This window comes from Hemitrygon akajei, chromosome 29, assembly GCF_048418815.1.
Source record: "Hemitrygon akajei chromosome 29, sHemAka1.3, whole genome shotgun sequence".
Classification (NCBI taxonomy): domain Eukaryota; kingdom Metazoa; phylum Chordata; class Chondrichthyes; order Myliobatiformes; family Dasyatidae; genus Hemitrygon; species Hemitrygon akajei.
This window is the reverse complement of record NC_133152.1, coordinates 2,663,519-2,680,728: the sequence shown is the minus strand read 5'-3', so window position 1 is coordinate 2,680,728 and position 17,210 is coordinate 2,663,519. Positions and strand designations below refer to the sequence as shown.

General features: G+C 36.6%; 1 protein-coding gene across 1 annotated transcript in view; it reads left to right on the top strand.

The window, feature by feature from the left end:
* LOC140718554 (proproteinase E-like) overlaps nucleotides 1-1,959 on the top strand; it is an 80,274-nt gene extending 78,315 nt beyond the window's left edge. Inside the window, exon 7 of the mRNA XM_073032512.1 lies at nucleotides 1,393-1,959. Within this exon, the coding sequence (XP_072888613.1) occupies nucleotides 1,393-1,410 (18 nt within the window). The 3' untranslated portion in view covers nucleotides 1,411-1,959. The remainder of the gene's footprint in view (nucleotides 1-1,392) is intronic.
* The last annotated feature ends 15,251 nt before the right edge of the window (nucleotides 1,960-17,210 follow it).

The following is a 17,210-nucleotide window of genomic DNA, read 5'->3' as shown; positions in this document are numbered from 1 at the left end:
AAGATAAAGAGTTCAAGGGGAAGTATGTGGGTAATCCAGAAGAGGTCAATATAGGGAAAGAAGAAGTGTTAGATGCCATAGGATGCATCAGGGTTGCATCAGCCATTATAGTCACAGCTGGACATTCAGTTCAGTCGAGCTTCCATCTGATTGATTAGCTGTGGGGTCTACTGTGTACTGATTCTGCTGTTTAATATGTGTGTGTTTCAATACCAGAATTTTGCCAGAGTGCCGTGTAAAAGCACTACAATGTTCCCATTGGTTACATTTCTCCTTGGCTTGGAGCAAATATGCAAATCATATCTTGCAGTGAAATGTATGTCGGTTGCTGCAGCTGGCCTGGTGTTTGTGGCTGCTCAGCTTTGAGCTGCTGGAGTTCCCTTAGCAAAATTGTAACACCCAATGTACAGTGGGCGGAGATCCATAACGTGCGCATGTGCACCAGGATTAGGGAGCCAGCTTGCCTTGGATGCTTTTGTGCTTTTGATCAACCTACTATGCAGGGCCTTGTTAAAAGGTCTATATGGACAATATCCACCATTCTGCATTCATCAGCCTTCTCGGTTACCTTCTCAAAAAATAGCAATCAAAATACATAAATTCTATCCCTTATAATTTTCTCCAATAATTTCCCTACCTCTGACATAAGGCTCACCAGCCTGTAGTTACTTGTCTTCCTTCTGCTGCTCTTTTTAAATAATGGAACAATATAAAGCTAAATTTGGCCCTCTGGTAACTCAACTCTGGCAACCGAAGATATAAAAGATTACAATCAGAGACCCAGCAATCTCTTCCTGATTCCCATAGTAACCTGGGATGGATCCCATTCAGGTCTGGGATTTATCAACCCTTATACATCTCAAGCTATCTTATAATTCCTCCTTCCTTATATTGACCTCTTCTGAGTTAACTGTGTACCTCTCCCTGAACTTATTTTTCTTGTCCTTCTCCTTGGCAAGAACTATTCGTTTAGAATCGTCCTCACGTGGTTTGAATTTCTTCACGTGGTTTTTATATCAGTCAAGATAACACTTAAGAAAGCTTCTGATTGTAGGTTCTTCCACATTCTATTATTCCATGTTTTCATGAACAGTCCTAACTGGGCTGAGGATTTTAAGTTTACGGAATTGAGAAAGAATTATAGCTGTGAATGTTGATGCTGTGTTTACACCATGGATAATCACAGCCCAATCTGACTTCAGCAAAGTGGGTGCAACATTGACCAAGTCTATGGGTTGTCTCCATGGGTAAAGTTCTAGACTGATGAGTTGTACAATTCAATCCAAATAGCGTGATTATAGCTTGAGAACTGCACCATCATCAGTAGAATGTGTCTTTTGGATCTAACAGACAGGAAGAAAATTCACACCCACTTCCTTTCTTTTCTCCTAGACAATGACCAGTAACTAAAATATGGAAACAAAATGTTTCAAGCAGTCAATCAAGCAGTTAATTGATCAACAATTAAATTGGCCTGGAGATTTCTTGGTGATTTGCACAGTAGACTCGCCTGCTCCGTGTTATTAAGAAGAATGTAAAGAAATAGTTTCTACAACTTAAACATGATTTTCTGAATCAAATGAACTGCACCTTTATTATGTTTGATTGTAATTTACTCTTAGAGCAGTTCCTGTATAGTTTTTGAGTGCCAGGATTTATTTTATACTAACCTCACATCAACATTTTACCTCTTTAGAAAGAAATGGGAATAGCTAATGAGTACGTATACAGATTTTGGATGGGAAAATGAATGTGTTGCTGCTGTATTTGCTAGCTATTTATTTAAAAAGCAATGTTAGTACTACCTGTGCCCTTACTGAATCACCACGGACTGTAGCTGCCAGGCAACAACAGAATGGCCAAGTGATGATTGAGCTGGTAGTTACCACCTGAGCTGATGGTTATCAACTGATAGAGTGGGTTTAAACTGTGCCCCCAATGTCACAGATGGATCGTGCTGAAATCTGATCATAAATTAAATAAATGTGGTTTATTCTTCTTTGTAGTCTCGTAAATTCTTTGAATGAATTACTGTTCAATCTGGTTTGGGTGGAATAATGCCTGAAAAATATTTGAACGTTTCCTCATGAAATGGGGGTGTCTGGGATTGAATACACAGTATGTGACTTTCAAGAAATGAAAGTACTCAGAAGGAGATACTGTAGGTAGTATCTGTTCATGTGAATCCAAAGCTAAGAGGCAAAAAACCAGAAGAATAAGACAACAAATATAAAATCAAAGTTCACAGTAAATGTTATTATCAAGGTACCTACATGTCACCATATACAATCCTGAGATTCATTTTCTAGTGGGCATAGTCAGTAAATCTGTAGGTAGTATCTATAAAAGGATCAATGAAAGATCTGCCAGAGTGCAAAAGACAACAAACTGTGTAAATGCAAATATAAATAACAGAACATAAGATAAAGAGTCCTTAAAGTGAGATAATTGGTTATGGGGATATTTCAATGATGAGACAAGTGAAGTTGAGTGATGTTATCCCCTTTTATTCAAGAGCCTGACGGTTGAGGGGTAGTAACTGCTCTTGAATCCGGTGATGCGAGTCCTGAGCTCTTGTAACTTCTACCTGATGGCAGCAGTGAAAAGAGAGCATAACCTGAGCGGATCTCTGATGATGGATGCTGCTTTCCTACAATAGTTTCTACAATAGTTGGGAGGGCTTTACCCATGATGTTCTGGGGCAAATCAACTATCTTTAGTAGGATTTTCCGTTCAAGGGCATCGGGGTTCCCATAACTGGCCGTGTTGCAGCCAGTCAATACACTTTCCACTATACAGCTACAGAAGTTTGTCATTGTTTTAGATGTCATGCTGAATCCCCACAGACTCCAAAGGAAGTCTTGCTGAATCTCTGCAGACTCCTCAGGAAGTAGAGGCACTGCCATATGTTCTTTGCAATTGTACTTAAGTGTTGGGTCCAGGACAGTTCCTCTGAAATAGTTACACCCAGGAATTTAAAGTTGCTGACCCTCTCTGCCTCTGATCTTCTGATGAGGGCTGGCTCATGGACCTCTGGTTTCCTTCTTCCGAAGTCTATAATTAGTTCCTTTGTCTTGTCAATGTTGAGTGAGAGGTTATTGATATGATACCCCTTAACCAGATTTTCAATCTCTTTTGTGCTGATTCATCACCACCTTTGTTTTGGTGTCATCAGCAAACTTGAATATGGCAATGGAGCTGTGCTTAGCTGCACAATCATAGGTGTAAAGTGAGTAAGTAGGGGGGCTAAACACACAGTCTGTACTGATGGAGATCATGGAGGAGATGGTGTTGCCATTCCAAACTGACTAGGGTCTGCAAATGAGGAAATCCAGAATCCAATTGCACAAGGAGGTATTCAGGCCAAGGTCTTGGAGCTTATTGATTAGTTTTGAGAGAATTATGGTATTAATGAAGGCATCCACAAGAGTCACCATTCTCAGAACAAGATTATAATTTGCAATGGCATGAAGCAGGCAAGGACATTGGTATCAATGAAGGAAGCAGAAATTGAACAAGCAACACAGAAACGAGAAGTGTGTGCTGATATAGTGGATGAGGCAAGGTGAAGAGTGGCTTGTGTGAAACAAAATCAACTGGACCAAGTGACTGGTTTCACCCTGTGAAAACATCTGTAATTCCATATAATTCAATGCTCTTGTTTTGCATTTTGAGACAATGCGGGGAGCACATTGGTCATGTCCCAGGCAGAAAGCTGATGGATGACTACAAGGAAAACAGTTTGGAGGTAGTGTTGGAGATCCTGTGGTCCCCCCCCCTCGCAAACAGGTGTACAAGTTTGGTGAAAACAGTGAAGACCAAGCCCATGGCACCCTGGCACTGCTGGACAACAGGGGTGAAGGAAGGCTGGTTCTCAAGAGTTGTAGGGAACTGGATTGCACAGAAAGCAGACAGGTGTTTCTCTGGTCATGAAGGAGACACCAAATGGTCTTTTGAATTCCAGGTGCTAGGAGTAAGTATGTCTCAGAACGACTGACATTCTAAGAGAAGAGGGTGATCAGGTGTACAAGACCATAAGATCATAAGAAATAAGAGCAGAATTAGGCCATGTAGCTCATGGAGTCTGCTCCACCATTTCATCATGGCTGATCCAATTTTCTTCTCAGCCCCAGTCTCCTGCCTTTTCCCGTATCCCTACATGCCCTGACCAATCAAGAATCTATCAATCTCTGCCGTAAATGTACATAGTACATAGAGACTTGGCCTCCACAGCTGCCTGTGACAAAGAATTCCACAGATTCACTACCCACTGGCTAAAGAAATTCCTCCCCAGCTCTGTTCTAAAAGGATGCTCCACTATTCTGAGGCTGTGTTCTCTGGTCTTAGACTCTCACGATAGGAAGCATCCTCTCCACATCCACATAGTCAAACCCTTTCACCATTCAATAGGTTTCAATAAGGTAATCCCTCATTCCCCTGAATTCTAGTGAATACAAGCCCGGAGCCATCAGTCTCTCTTCATATGACAAGCCATTCAATCCTGGAATCATCTTCATGAACCCCCTTTGATCCCTGTCCAGTTTCAGCACATCCGCCCTAACATAAGGAGCCCAAACCTGCTCACAATATTCCAAGTACTGTAAAGCCTCACCAATGCTTTAAAAGTTTCAACATTACATCCTTGTTTTTATATTATTGTTGTCTTGAAGTGAATGCTAACATTCCATTATTTGCCAACCTCACCACATCCTCAACCTACACATTAACTTTTAGGGAATCCTGTACAAGTCTGTTTGCATCTCAGTTTTTTGTATTTATTTCTCCATTTAGAAAATAGTCAACCCTTGTATTTCTTCTACCAAAGTGCATGACCATACACTTCCTGACACTCTATTCTGTCATTTCTTTGCCTATTCTCCTGATCTGTTTAAGTCCTTCTGTAATCTCTCTACTTCCTCAAAATTACATGCTCCTCCACCTAGCTTCATATTGTCTGCAAACTTTGCAAGAAAGCCAGCAATTCTATCATCCAAATACTAGTCATGGCACATATTTAGTAAATGTTCTGCAAAGTGAATTCAGAGAGTTACAAGATTAAAGAGCTGGGCGTCCAAAGGATTACCTTGGATACTACCTGTGCTATGTGTTACTGTTTAGAAATAGGATGATGGGTCAGATGAAGGTGAGGGCTGAAGCAATGTTGCAGGGTGGTGTAGATACCTGGATCACCGGGACCACTCCTAGGGAAGTAGGGCTTGTACAAAGAGGGCAACATGCACTAGAACTAGAAGGGGACCAATATTCTTGCAGGAGGGTTTGCTGTAGGGGAGATTTTAATATAATTTTACAAGGGTGAGTTGCAGAATAGGTGGGGAGTTGGAGTGAATATAGAGGGTAAACAGTGTAGGTCCAGTGGGAAGATTAGAGGGAAGAATGATAAGACATAAATTAATGCAAGAAGCATGACCAGTAAGACAAGTGAACTGAGAGCATTATTCATCACATGGAAATATGATATTATTGTAATTACTAAATCACTTTTGTAAGAAGGACAGCGCTGGCAGCTCAATGCTTCAGGATGTAAGTAGCTTCATGTATGAGAGGCAGGGAAGCACTACCATATTGTTTAGAAAGAATATTGCTACAGTACTTGAGGAGGATTGAACCCAGGTCTAGGCATGGCGAAGCAGTCGTACCTGTACCTGTACTATGGCGAAGCAGTCGTACCTGTACCTGTACTATGGCGAAGCATTCGTACCTGTACCTGTACTATGGAGAAACAGTGATACCTATGCCTGTACTATGGTGAAGCAGTGATACCTGTACCTGTACTATGGCGAAGCAGTCGTACCTGTACCTGTACTATGGCGAAACAGTGATACCTATACCTGTACTATGGTGAAGCAGTGATACCTGTACCTGTACTATGGCGAAGCAGTCGTACCTGTACCTGTACTATGGCGAAACAGTGATACCTATACCTGTACTATGGTGAAGCAGTGATACCTGTACCTGTACTATGGCGAAGCAGTCGTACCTGTACCTGTACTATGGCGAAACAGTGATACCTATACCTGTACTATGGTGAAGCAGTGATACCTGTACCTGTACTATGGCGAAGCAGTCGTACCTGTACCTGTACTATGGTGAAATAGTGATACCTGTATCTGTACTATGGTGAAGCAGTCATACCTGTACCTGTACTATGGTGAAGCAGTGATACCTGTGCCACAGGTTCTCATGAATTCAGCATTCCAGTGAGCTACATCTTGAAAGGTTCTTCTAGACAGACCAGATGACTTGAAGTCCAAAATAAGAAAGGGATTATCATTTTACCGGGGTTATATTACAGGCTTTCTCTCAGCTGTGACTGGGAAATAGAGAAGTAGATCTGTTCACAAATCACAGAGAGGTAAGATATGGTCATTTTTATTTTCCACACTGTGCTGCTTCCACAAAATAGCAAATTTCAGGACATACTTCAGTGATAATAAATCCAATTTAAATTCTGCTTTGGAGGGTGTACCTCAGGCTGAGGTCAATGGGTGGTCACATTGTTTTCATTCCAGTAATGTTCAAAAGTGACATTTTGATAGAACAACTTGGATTACCAGATCATTTCAGGGAACCAGCATTTCTGTGTCAGATATAAGCCTATGCGGCCATTGATGGCGAAATCCCTCCTGAAGGATTCAATGAAATAAGTGGATCTTTACAAAATACCTTCAGCATTTCAAGATAGAATAAATACTACATTGTCGAGTATTAAATTTCGTAACTTTCACAACACAGTGAGAGACCATTTGGCCCATTCAATCCCTGTAATCACATTACTTTCATTCCCTGTCTCATTTTTTTTTATTAAACTTTTTTTATTGTGTTTTCAAGTAATTACAGAATAAAAGTGTATGAAAAAAAAATGTATGTTACCCATCCCCCCTCCCCTTAACCCCTCCCCCCTAACATCCCTATAGAAAAAAAAAGAAGAAAGAAAGAAAGAAAAAAAAAGAAGGAATGCCTGGATATTGGAAGATCCCCACATGCTCCATGGAGTTCGTAATAACTTTAGTATATATATTTATTTCTTTCCCCAAGTAACCAATTATTTCATCTCCGGAGCACCTATATATTTAATCTTATCTTTTGTAAATAAGGGCACCAAATTTTCAAAAATGTTTCATATTTATCTCTTAAATTATAAGTAATTTTTTCAAGTGGAATACAGCCATAAATTTCTTTCTTCCAACGATCTATACTTAAATACATATCCGATTTCCAAGTAACTGCAATAGCCTTTTTGGCTACTGCCAATGCAATTTTTATAAATTCTTTCTGATATTTATTCAATTTGGATATCGGTTTTATCCCTTCAATATCACCTAGTAAAAGTAATATTGGATTATGTGGAAGTTGTATTCCAATAATTTGTTCCAATAAAACTCTTAAATTTGTCCAAAAAGGTTGAATTTTAGAACAAGACCAAGTAGAATGTAAAAAAGTACCAATTTCTTGGTTACATCGGAAACACTGATCAGATAAATTTGGGTTTAATTTATTTATTTTTTGTGGTGGAATATATAATTGATGTAAAAAATTGTGTTGCACTAATCTTAATCGGACATTTATTGTATTTGTCATACTCTCAAGACATAGTCTTGACCAATTTTTTTCTTCAATTTTAATATTCAAGTCACTTTCCCATTTTTGTCTTGACTTATGGACTCCTTGTTTAATTGCCTGTTTTTGAATCAAATTATACATACAAGAGATAAATTTTTTAATCTTTCCTTTTTGAATTAAAGTTTCTATTTCATTGGATTTCGGTAATAACATTGTTTGACCTAATTTTTCTCTTAAATAAGCCCTTAGTTGAAAGTAACAAAAAAGAGTGTTGTTTGATACTTTATATTTATTCTTTAATTGATTGAATGACATTAATATACCTCCTTCAAAACAATCTCCTATATATCTAATCCCTTTTTGAAACCAATTATATAAAAGTTGATTATCCATTGTAAAAGGAATAAGTCTATTTTGAATTAAAGATCTCTTTGCTAATAAGGATTTCTTTGTCTCATCATCAACATTTATCTTATTCCATAAGTCAATCAAATGTTTTAATATAGGAGATTCTTTCTTTTCCCGTATCCATTTAGATTCCCATTTATATATAAAATCTTCTGGTGTGTTTTCTCCTATTTTATCTAGTTCTATTCTAATCCATGCCAGTTTATCTTTCTCAAAAAAAGATGCAATAAATCTAAGTTGATTTGCTTTATAATAATTCTTAAAATTTGGAAGTTGTAACCCTCCTAGCTCAAATTTCCATGTCAATTTTTCCAACGATATTCTTGACATCTTACCTTTCCAAAGAAACTTCCTCACATATTTATTTAGCACTTGAAAAAACTTCTGGGGTAGTTGTATTGGTAGTGATTGAAATAAGTATTGTAATCTAGGGAATATATTCATTTTTATGGTATTTACTCTACCTACTAATGTTATTGGTAATACCATTCATTTATCAAGATCTTCTTGAATTTTTTTCAATAGTGGTAAATAATTTAATTTGTATAAGTTCTTTATGTCATTATCAACTCTTATACCTAAATATTTTATACAATTTGCCGGCCATCTAAATTGGGTTATTAATCGACATTGACTATAATCTCCTTTAGTAAGAGGTAAAATTTCACTTTTATCTCAATTTATTTTATAACCTGATATTTTCCCATATTCTTCTAATCTATAGGATAATTTACGCAACGAGTGCAATGGGTTTGCTAGATAAAGCAGAACATCATCAGCAAATAAGTTAATCTTGTATTCTTCCTGATTAACTCTGAAACCCTTAATGTCTGGGTCCATTCTAATCAATTCAGCTAATGGCTCTATCGCCAACACAAATAAAGCATGTGATAATGGACAACCTTGCCTAGTTGACCTTGTTAACTGAAATGGTGTTGAAATTTGACCATTTGTCACTACTTTAGCTTTGGGATTAGTATTTAAGGTTTTAATCCATTTTATAAAAGATACTTCTAATCCATATTTTTCCAATACCTTAAATAAAAAATCCCATTCCAATTTATCAAATGCTTTTTCTGCATCTAAAGCAACTGCCACACTCATTTCCTCCCTCTTTTGCGCTAAATGAATTATACTAAATAACCGAGTTACATTATCTGCCGATTGTTTATTTTTAATAAATCCTGTTTGATCCATATGTACTAATTTTGGTAAACATTTAGATAATCTATTAGATAAGATTTTTGCTATTATTTTATAATCAGTGTTTAATAAAGAAATAGGTCTATATGATGTTGGCTTTAAAAGATCTCTATCTTTTTTTGGCAATACTATTAAAATAGCTGTCGAAAAAGATTCTGGAAGTTTATGCGTTCTTTCCGCTTGGTGTATTAACTCCATAAAAGGAGGAATTAATAAATCTTTAAACTTATTATAGAATTCAGGCGGAAAACCATCTTCTCCTGGAGATTTATTACTTTGAAATGATCCTAGGGCTTCTTCGACCTCTTTCAATGTAAAAGGCATATCTAATCCCTTCTGTTCTTCCGTATTTAATTTTGGAAGAGTTATTTGTGATAAAAACCTTTCTATCTTGACATTGTCATTTTGTGATTCTGATTTATACAACTCAGAATAAAAATTCTTAAAAGTTTCATTAATCTCTAAAGGTTTATAAGTAATTTTATTTACTCTTGTTCAAATTGCATTTATTGTTTTAGAAGTCTGGTCTGTTTTTAACTACCATGCAAGAACCTTATGTGATCTTTCACCTAGTTCATAATATCTCTGTTTAGTTCTCATAATTACTTTTTCTGTTCGATATGTTTGGTGTGTATTATATTGTAACTTCTTATTAATAAGTTGTCTTCGTTTTTCTTCTGTCATATTTCTTTGGGGTTCTTTTTCTAATTTTGTAATCTCTTTTTCCAATTGATCTATTTCTATCATATATTCCTTCTTAATTTTAGAAGTATAACTTATTATCTGACCTCTCAAATATGCCTTCATTGCTTCCCACACTATAAATTTATCATCAACTGAATGTGAATTTATACCTAAAAAGAACTGAATCTGCTTTCTCATAAAATCACAAAAATCTTGATGTTTTAATAATATTGAATTAAATCTCCACCTATAAATTGATTCCTCTTTATCTATCATTATCATTGTCATTATTAAAGGAGAATGATCTGACAATATTCTTGCTTTATATTCCACATTTTTCACTGTCTTGAATATTCGTTGATAATAGGAAAAAAATCTATCCTTGAATATGTTTTATGTCTATTTGAATAAAATGAATAATCTCTTTCTTTTGGATTAATTCTTCTCCATATATCAATCAAATTTAAGTCTTTCATCAATGATAGAGTTAATTTTACTGCTTTTGATTTTGTGACAACCTTTGTTGATCTATCTAAAGCTGGATCTAGACAAAAGTTAAAATCTCCACCTATTAATATTTTATCATGTGCGTTAGCCAAATTCAAAATGACCTCCTGTATAAATTTTACATCATTTTCATTTGGTGCATAAATGTTCATAAGGGTCCATAGATCTGAAAAAATTTGACAATGTATAATTAGATATCTCCCCGCCAAATCAATTAATACGTTTTGTATTTTAATTGGTAAATTTTTGTTAACCAAAATTGCAACTCCTCTCACCTTTGAGTTAAATGAAGCTGCAATAACATTTCCAACCCAGTCTCTTTTTAATTTCTGATGTTCTATGTCTGTTAAATGAGTTTCTTGTAAAAAAGTTATATCTGTTTTCATTTTTTTAATGTATGTTAAAATTCTTTTTCTTTTTACCGGCCCATTAAGCCCATTAACATTAAAACTTAAAAAATTCAGTAGATTAGTCATTATTTTTTTTAAAATTATATTACTCCAATCTATAATAATACCTAATCTTTCAACTTTCGTGGTATCCTGGGAAATCTTTATAAAAATCTCCATGTTGCTATGTGTGTCCCCACCAATCATCCAGGCAAAAAGATAGAAGAAAAATAGAATATAAAGAAAAAAACAAAATACCCCCCTACTAATGTTGTGGAAAAAAAACACACCATTACCCCCCTCTGTTGTACGGGTCATGGCAATCGCCATGATTACACACGTGAATCCCGTAGTAACCGATCCAAAGCTCCCCAGCCCCCCTGCAACATAAAAAAGTATATATATAAGAAGAAAAAAATACTATTCTCAATTAGTATTTCTAAAATTTTGCTTTTCTCCTCTATAATATCCATAAATGTCCATCACTTCTGTTCGCTGACTCTATCTTCATCTTTAATCCATTACGTTTGGAAGCCTCTATGTGTAATTAGCCAATAGATGAAAGTTTTTGTGCGAACTCCTCCGCTTTTCGATAATTGGAAAAAAATCTTTTTCCCTCCTCCAAAAAAATTATCAGTGTTGCTGGGTGACGCATTATAAATTTATAACCCTTTTCCCATAAGGCTTTTTTCACTGGGTTAAATTCCTTCTTTCTCTTCAAAAGGTTGTAACTTATATCAGGATAAAAAAGAACTGGTTTCCCTTCTATCATCAATGGCCCGTTTCTATTTTTGGCACTTTGGACAGCCGTCTTCAGGATCTTTTCTTTATCTTGGTATCTTAAGCATTTTATCAAAATTGATCGTGGATTTTGATCAGCTTGAGGTCTTGACCTTAAGGATCTATGAGCCCTTTCAATCTCAATTGGAGTTTCTCTTTCCATTTCCAATTTTTCAGGGATCCATTTTTGAAAAAAATTTATTGGATCTTCTCCTTCTATATCTTCTTTAAGTCCAACAATTTTAATATTATTTTGTCTACTAAAATTTTCAAGCTTATCAATTTTTTCCATAAATTGTTTTCTTTCTGATGTCCAAGCAGTATTCTCATTTTCCATTTTGTCCATTCTTTCAACCATGTCTTCCGTTTCAGTTTCCAAGTCCATAATTCTCTTTTCCATTTTTTCCTGTCTCTTTGTCATTTTATCAAGCATAATCTCCATATTTATCATTTTTTTAGTACTTTTTGATTACTTTTAATTACTTTTAATGCATCTAGTTTACGCATTATTTGCCTCAAAGTCTTTTCTATATTTCCAGAAGAACTTTTATCTCCCTCTTCATCTGATCTTTCCAGAGAATCTGACTCTCCCTCAGATTCACTTTCACTTTCAGTTGCAGTGGTAACTGGGCTTTGTAGTTCTGGTTGCTCCCGTTTGCGCATGCTCCTCCCTTCACGTTTGCGCAGTTCTCGTTGGTCTTTTCCTTTAGAAATGGCCGATGTTGCCGCAGTTTCCTGTTCCGTATCGCCGGTGATATAATGTACCTGAGACCGCGGTTCTTTGGTAGACGTGGGCCTTGCTCCTGCTCCAACTTGCGTTGTCTTCCCGGTATTAGTTTTCTTCATCTTCTGTTTTTGAGGCATAGCTTGAAACAATCCGGAGTAGTTTATAAGTAACTTTTAGAAAGTATTGACTAACTTTTCTTCACTTAAACATTAATTTATTGACTTTTTACGGGAGAGCTGGGTTACAGCGTCTCGATCCTACGTCATCACGTGACGTCCCCCCCCCCCCCCGTCTCATTATTAAACTGTTTCTATTTGTTTTCTCTTGCATCGTTGGCCAGGAAGAAATTACAAATTAATGAACAGGAATGAGGCAAGGGCAGTGGAAACAGACAAAGCAAAAGTCTTTGTTCTTGGCATGTGGTGGCAGGAATGGAGGAGGACATTTTGTGAGACTGTCCTTGCAGCCCCCATTTTGTGAACTGTTTGGTGAAGCAATTCTTGCTCTGGGATAACAATCAGAGCAGCTGAACATGGACACAAGAGTTTCTGCTAATGATCTGCTAAACCAGAGACCATTTTCAGATAAGAAGCTGTAAAATGGCAGGTTTGCAAAAAGAAAGCCTGTGATCTGGTCAGCTGGGCCCTGTGATTGGGTGACCCAGATAGACTGGCTTGAACCTGTCTGAGTTTGATAGAACCAAAGCAATCACCTAAGGAACAAGACTGAAGGAAACTGCTATAAAGCAATGGTGCTTATAGCCCTTGGCTACATCGATGTATCCAGTCAGATGACCTTGAGCCAACAGAACTGAAATATCATAGATTGATCTGATAAGTAAAACAATAAAAATGGAGGATTTTCGAGACCAACCACGGTGGATGTTGAGATCACATCAGGACCATGAGAAATACCTGGCCAGCAGAGACTCTTTCTCCTGGGTATTATCCTTTCTCTTCTTTGTTCATGGAAGGTCAGGAAATTCTAGTAGGTGTGCACATAGGTATTTAGCTCTGTAGATTCATGTGCTTCTGAACCGAGCCAATAAAGGTATTTGTCCAATATAGATTCTCCTGTGCCTAACTGATTATTATTATTGAGGATAATCCTTGCATCAGCATACCCATCAGCTCCACCTAAGCTCTGCTGCCAGATTCCTGTACTGAAGTATAGTTTACAGTTGTCATATAACCTGCCAATGTGACTTTACAACATGGGATGAACTGAGATCTTCATGGTCACAGAGAGGATGCGCAGGCCCTTTACAAACAGCACCTGCGGACAGGATTGAACCTAAGCTGTTGAAGCTGTGGGCCAGTGGCACTACCCACATTAACTGCTCCATTAACACCACCATGCAGGGACCCTGTAACAGTGAGACTGGCCAGTGGTACTACCCACATTAAAATATGAGTAAAATATGAGTGTCTCAGCTGAGTACAGCAGTGTCTGCTAAGAGAATCACATCTCAAGAAGCCCAGATTGTAACAGTTGGAGCACGATTCTGTCACACAGTGGCTGAATGTCCACTTCCATTTCCTATAATCACTTGGTATTAAGAAAGATATCAACCTCCACCTTGAATACTCCTTGTACATCCATCCCACCATCTTAGTAATTGTGGTTGTACTCTTTATGGCAAGGACATTCTTATTCAGTTGGGATGAGACCTTCATGCAAAATAAGGTGGAAGTCTGATATGCTGGTGTTGGTTTTCCTGGAGTGAAGGAGGATTGGCTGGGGACTTGAATGCAAGTAGACTGGAAGTCAGAATCATTTATTTCATTGTGGGGGTGTCAAAACAAGGGTATAGGAGGAGTTTTAAGGAGATTTGAAGGATAGGTTTCATACAGAGAGTTGTTTGTTACTTTGAATGCACTGTCAGAAGAGAAGGTGGAATCAGATACAACCATTACAGTTGAGACATTTAGATGCATACTTAAATTGGCAAAGTACAGAAGGATAGAGTTGTAATGTAGACAAATAGGATTAGTGCAGATGAGCTGTTGAGTCAATTTCTGTGCTGTATGACTTTGTGGCTATAAAAATTCAGGACTGAGTCTCACTAAGGCTTTGTAAAGCTGCAACAAGGCAACAGTCCTCCTGCACTCAAATGGTTAAGACAAAGGAGAAGGTTATGGACTTCAGGAGCATTTGCACCACTAACACCCCTCACCCCCTCCCTTACATCAGCTGCAGAATAGAGGAAACTGCAAGTGGTTTCAAACTTCACATCACTCACAAACTCTTATGGTCCCAGAACATATTCTACATAGTCAAGAAATCTCACCAACACTTCCACTTTTCATTTTTCAATCTTTTTTTTATTGATTTACAGTAAAAGATATACAAATCAGAGAAGTTTAGCAAACAGACAAAAGACATATAAACAGCAATAAAGAAAAGTATATATTGTCAAAATCAGATAGGTATAATGTTATACTGTTATATATACAGTATAATCAAAAAACCACAACTCTTCTTAACAAATCATTAAAAAAAATTAGAAAATCTTATTTATATAAAGGAAAAAAACCCACTAAACTAAATTGGGAAAAAAAGGAAAAAAAGAAAAGAAAGATTGGGCAGTCCATTTGAGGATAAAATTAGAAGAAAAAAGAAAGTCATTCTTCCAGTCACCTCCGAACCTTCACGGATAAGGACTTTCCCTAAAGAGAATAAAGAAAAATAAATAAATAAAAAATAAATTCAATCATATGAAAATATTGAATAAAGGGTCGCTAGACTTGCTCAAAATTAAAAGATGTATCAAACATCCGGCTTCTAATTTTCTCCAAGCTTAGACATGACATAATGGAGGAGATCCAATTACTGGATTAGATTCTTTCCAGTATAACAACATAGCTCTCCTGGCCAGTAATGTTGAAAACGCTATCACATGTTGGGCGGAAGCAGATACTCTACCTACTTCCTCTGGAATAATCCCAAAAATTGCCGTAAGTGAATTGGGTTGAACATCCACATTTATAACTTTAGATAGTATTCTAAACACATCTCCAAAAATTATTTAAGCTTACACAGGACCAAAACATATGAGTTAGAGTAGCCACCTCTACGTTACATCTGTCACAAATAGGACTTATATTAGGAAATATATGCGCCAATTTATCTTTAGACATATGGGCCATATGTACTATCTTAAACTGAATTAAGGAATGGCATGTACAGATAGATGAATTATTAACTACCGTAGATGTCGGATTATAAGCCGCTACTTTTTTCCCACATTTTGAACAGCTTTGAACACTGCGGCCTTTACTACGGTGCGGCTAATGCATGATTTTTTTTCATGCCGCCAAAAACATTTTGCCTCGTAACAGTAGACCAATAAAATTGATGAGTAGTTCACAGAGGTCCAATGAAATTGTACGATAAATCAAGCGCACTTTCACAATTAAATTATTGTAAATCAGTCATTTGTACTCACCCTCATCAACATGGAAAACACTCGAAGAAAAGCATTGTGCTGACTTTATGGCAGTTATTTAGTTTATAATATTTTCGCTTAGTAATTCATTTGTTAGTAATTTCTAGTTAAAGTTAGAAGTGTTTTAACTATATTTGTTTTCTGTACTACATCCCGGGATGCTATGACGTCACACCCGGTTTCGCCGCGTCTTGTGGGAAATACCGGTTTGCGATAAACGGGAAGGTGGGGGCGAGCGGCATTAGATCTGAGCGAACGCTGCTTTTAAGTTAAAGGCGATCAATAACTTTTCCTGGTAGGCTGCAGTATATATATTTTTTACCAGTCGTTAGGAGATATTGGAATGTTGTTCAGTAAAAAAGTATACGCAACGTAATTTGTGTTACTGATACGTATGTATATTTAAAAGTAGCCGCGTTACAGGCACGGTTCGAAAAAAAGCATTTGCAATATGTATTTGTTTATGTTACCATATGGATTTAATTAAAAGTTAAAAAATCCTCACGTGTAATATCTTTCTGTGTAAATATCTCATATTACAACGTGGGACACCTGCGGCCGAAAATCCGGTGCGGCCTGTACAAGTACAAAATTGATTTTCTTTCTAAAATTAGAGCCAGTGGCTTTTAATCAGGTACGCTCTGTAGTGCGAAATCTACGGTAGATAATAAATTTTACTCCATTGATCTTCTAAAAGTGAATGTTGAAGTTCTATTTCCCAAGTGAGTTGAACCTTATCATTAGTCGACATGCAAACATTCATTAACTGTTTATAAATGATAGCTATTAATCGTTTATGATATGGTTTAAGCTGAAAAATAGCATAAGCCAAATTTGAAGAATAGGCCAAGGGATAATTCAGTAAAAAGACACATAAAAAATTCCTAACCTGGAAGTATCTAAAAAAATGTTAGAGATATCATATTTATCCATTAACTGCAAATAAAACATTAAACAATACTGTAAGAACAAATCTAAAAAAGTTTTTATTCCCTTAGTTTTCCATATTAAAAAAGCCTTATCCAGAGTTATCCAGGTCCTGATGAAGAGTCTCGGCCGGAAATGTCGACAGTGCTTCTTCCCATAGATGTTGCCTGGCCTGCTGTGTTCCACCAGCATTTTGTGTGTGTTGTTTGAATTTCCAGCATCTACAGATTTCCTTGTGTTTGCTTTTATCCAGAGTTGATGGTTTAAAAAGAAATAGAATAAATATTACTAGAGAGTAAAAAATTATTTAATTCAAAAAATCTACGAAACTGAAACCAGATTTTTAAAGTATGTTTAATAATAGGGTTGAGAGCTTGTCTACCTATTCTGGAGAATGAAAAAGGAAGGGGAGTCCATATATGTCTTATTAATTTCATAAGGATCTAAAGTTTCAATTCTATCTGGTCTACAAATTTTTAAGATCTGTCTTCTGACCATCCCAGCCTTTAACTGACCCGCAAAAAGCTTAACAGATTTTTCGCCATGTATATAAAAT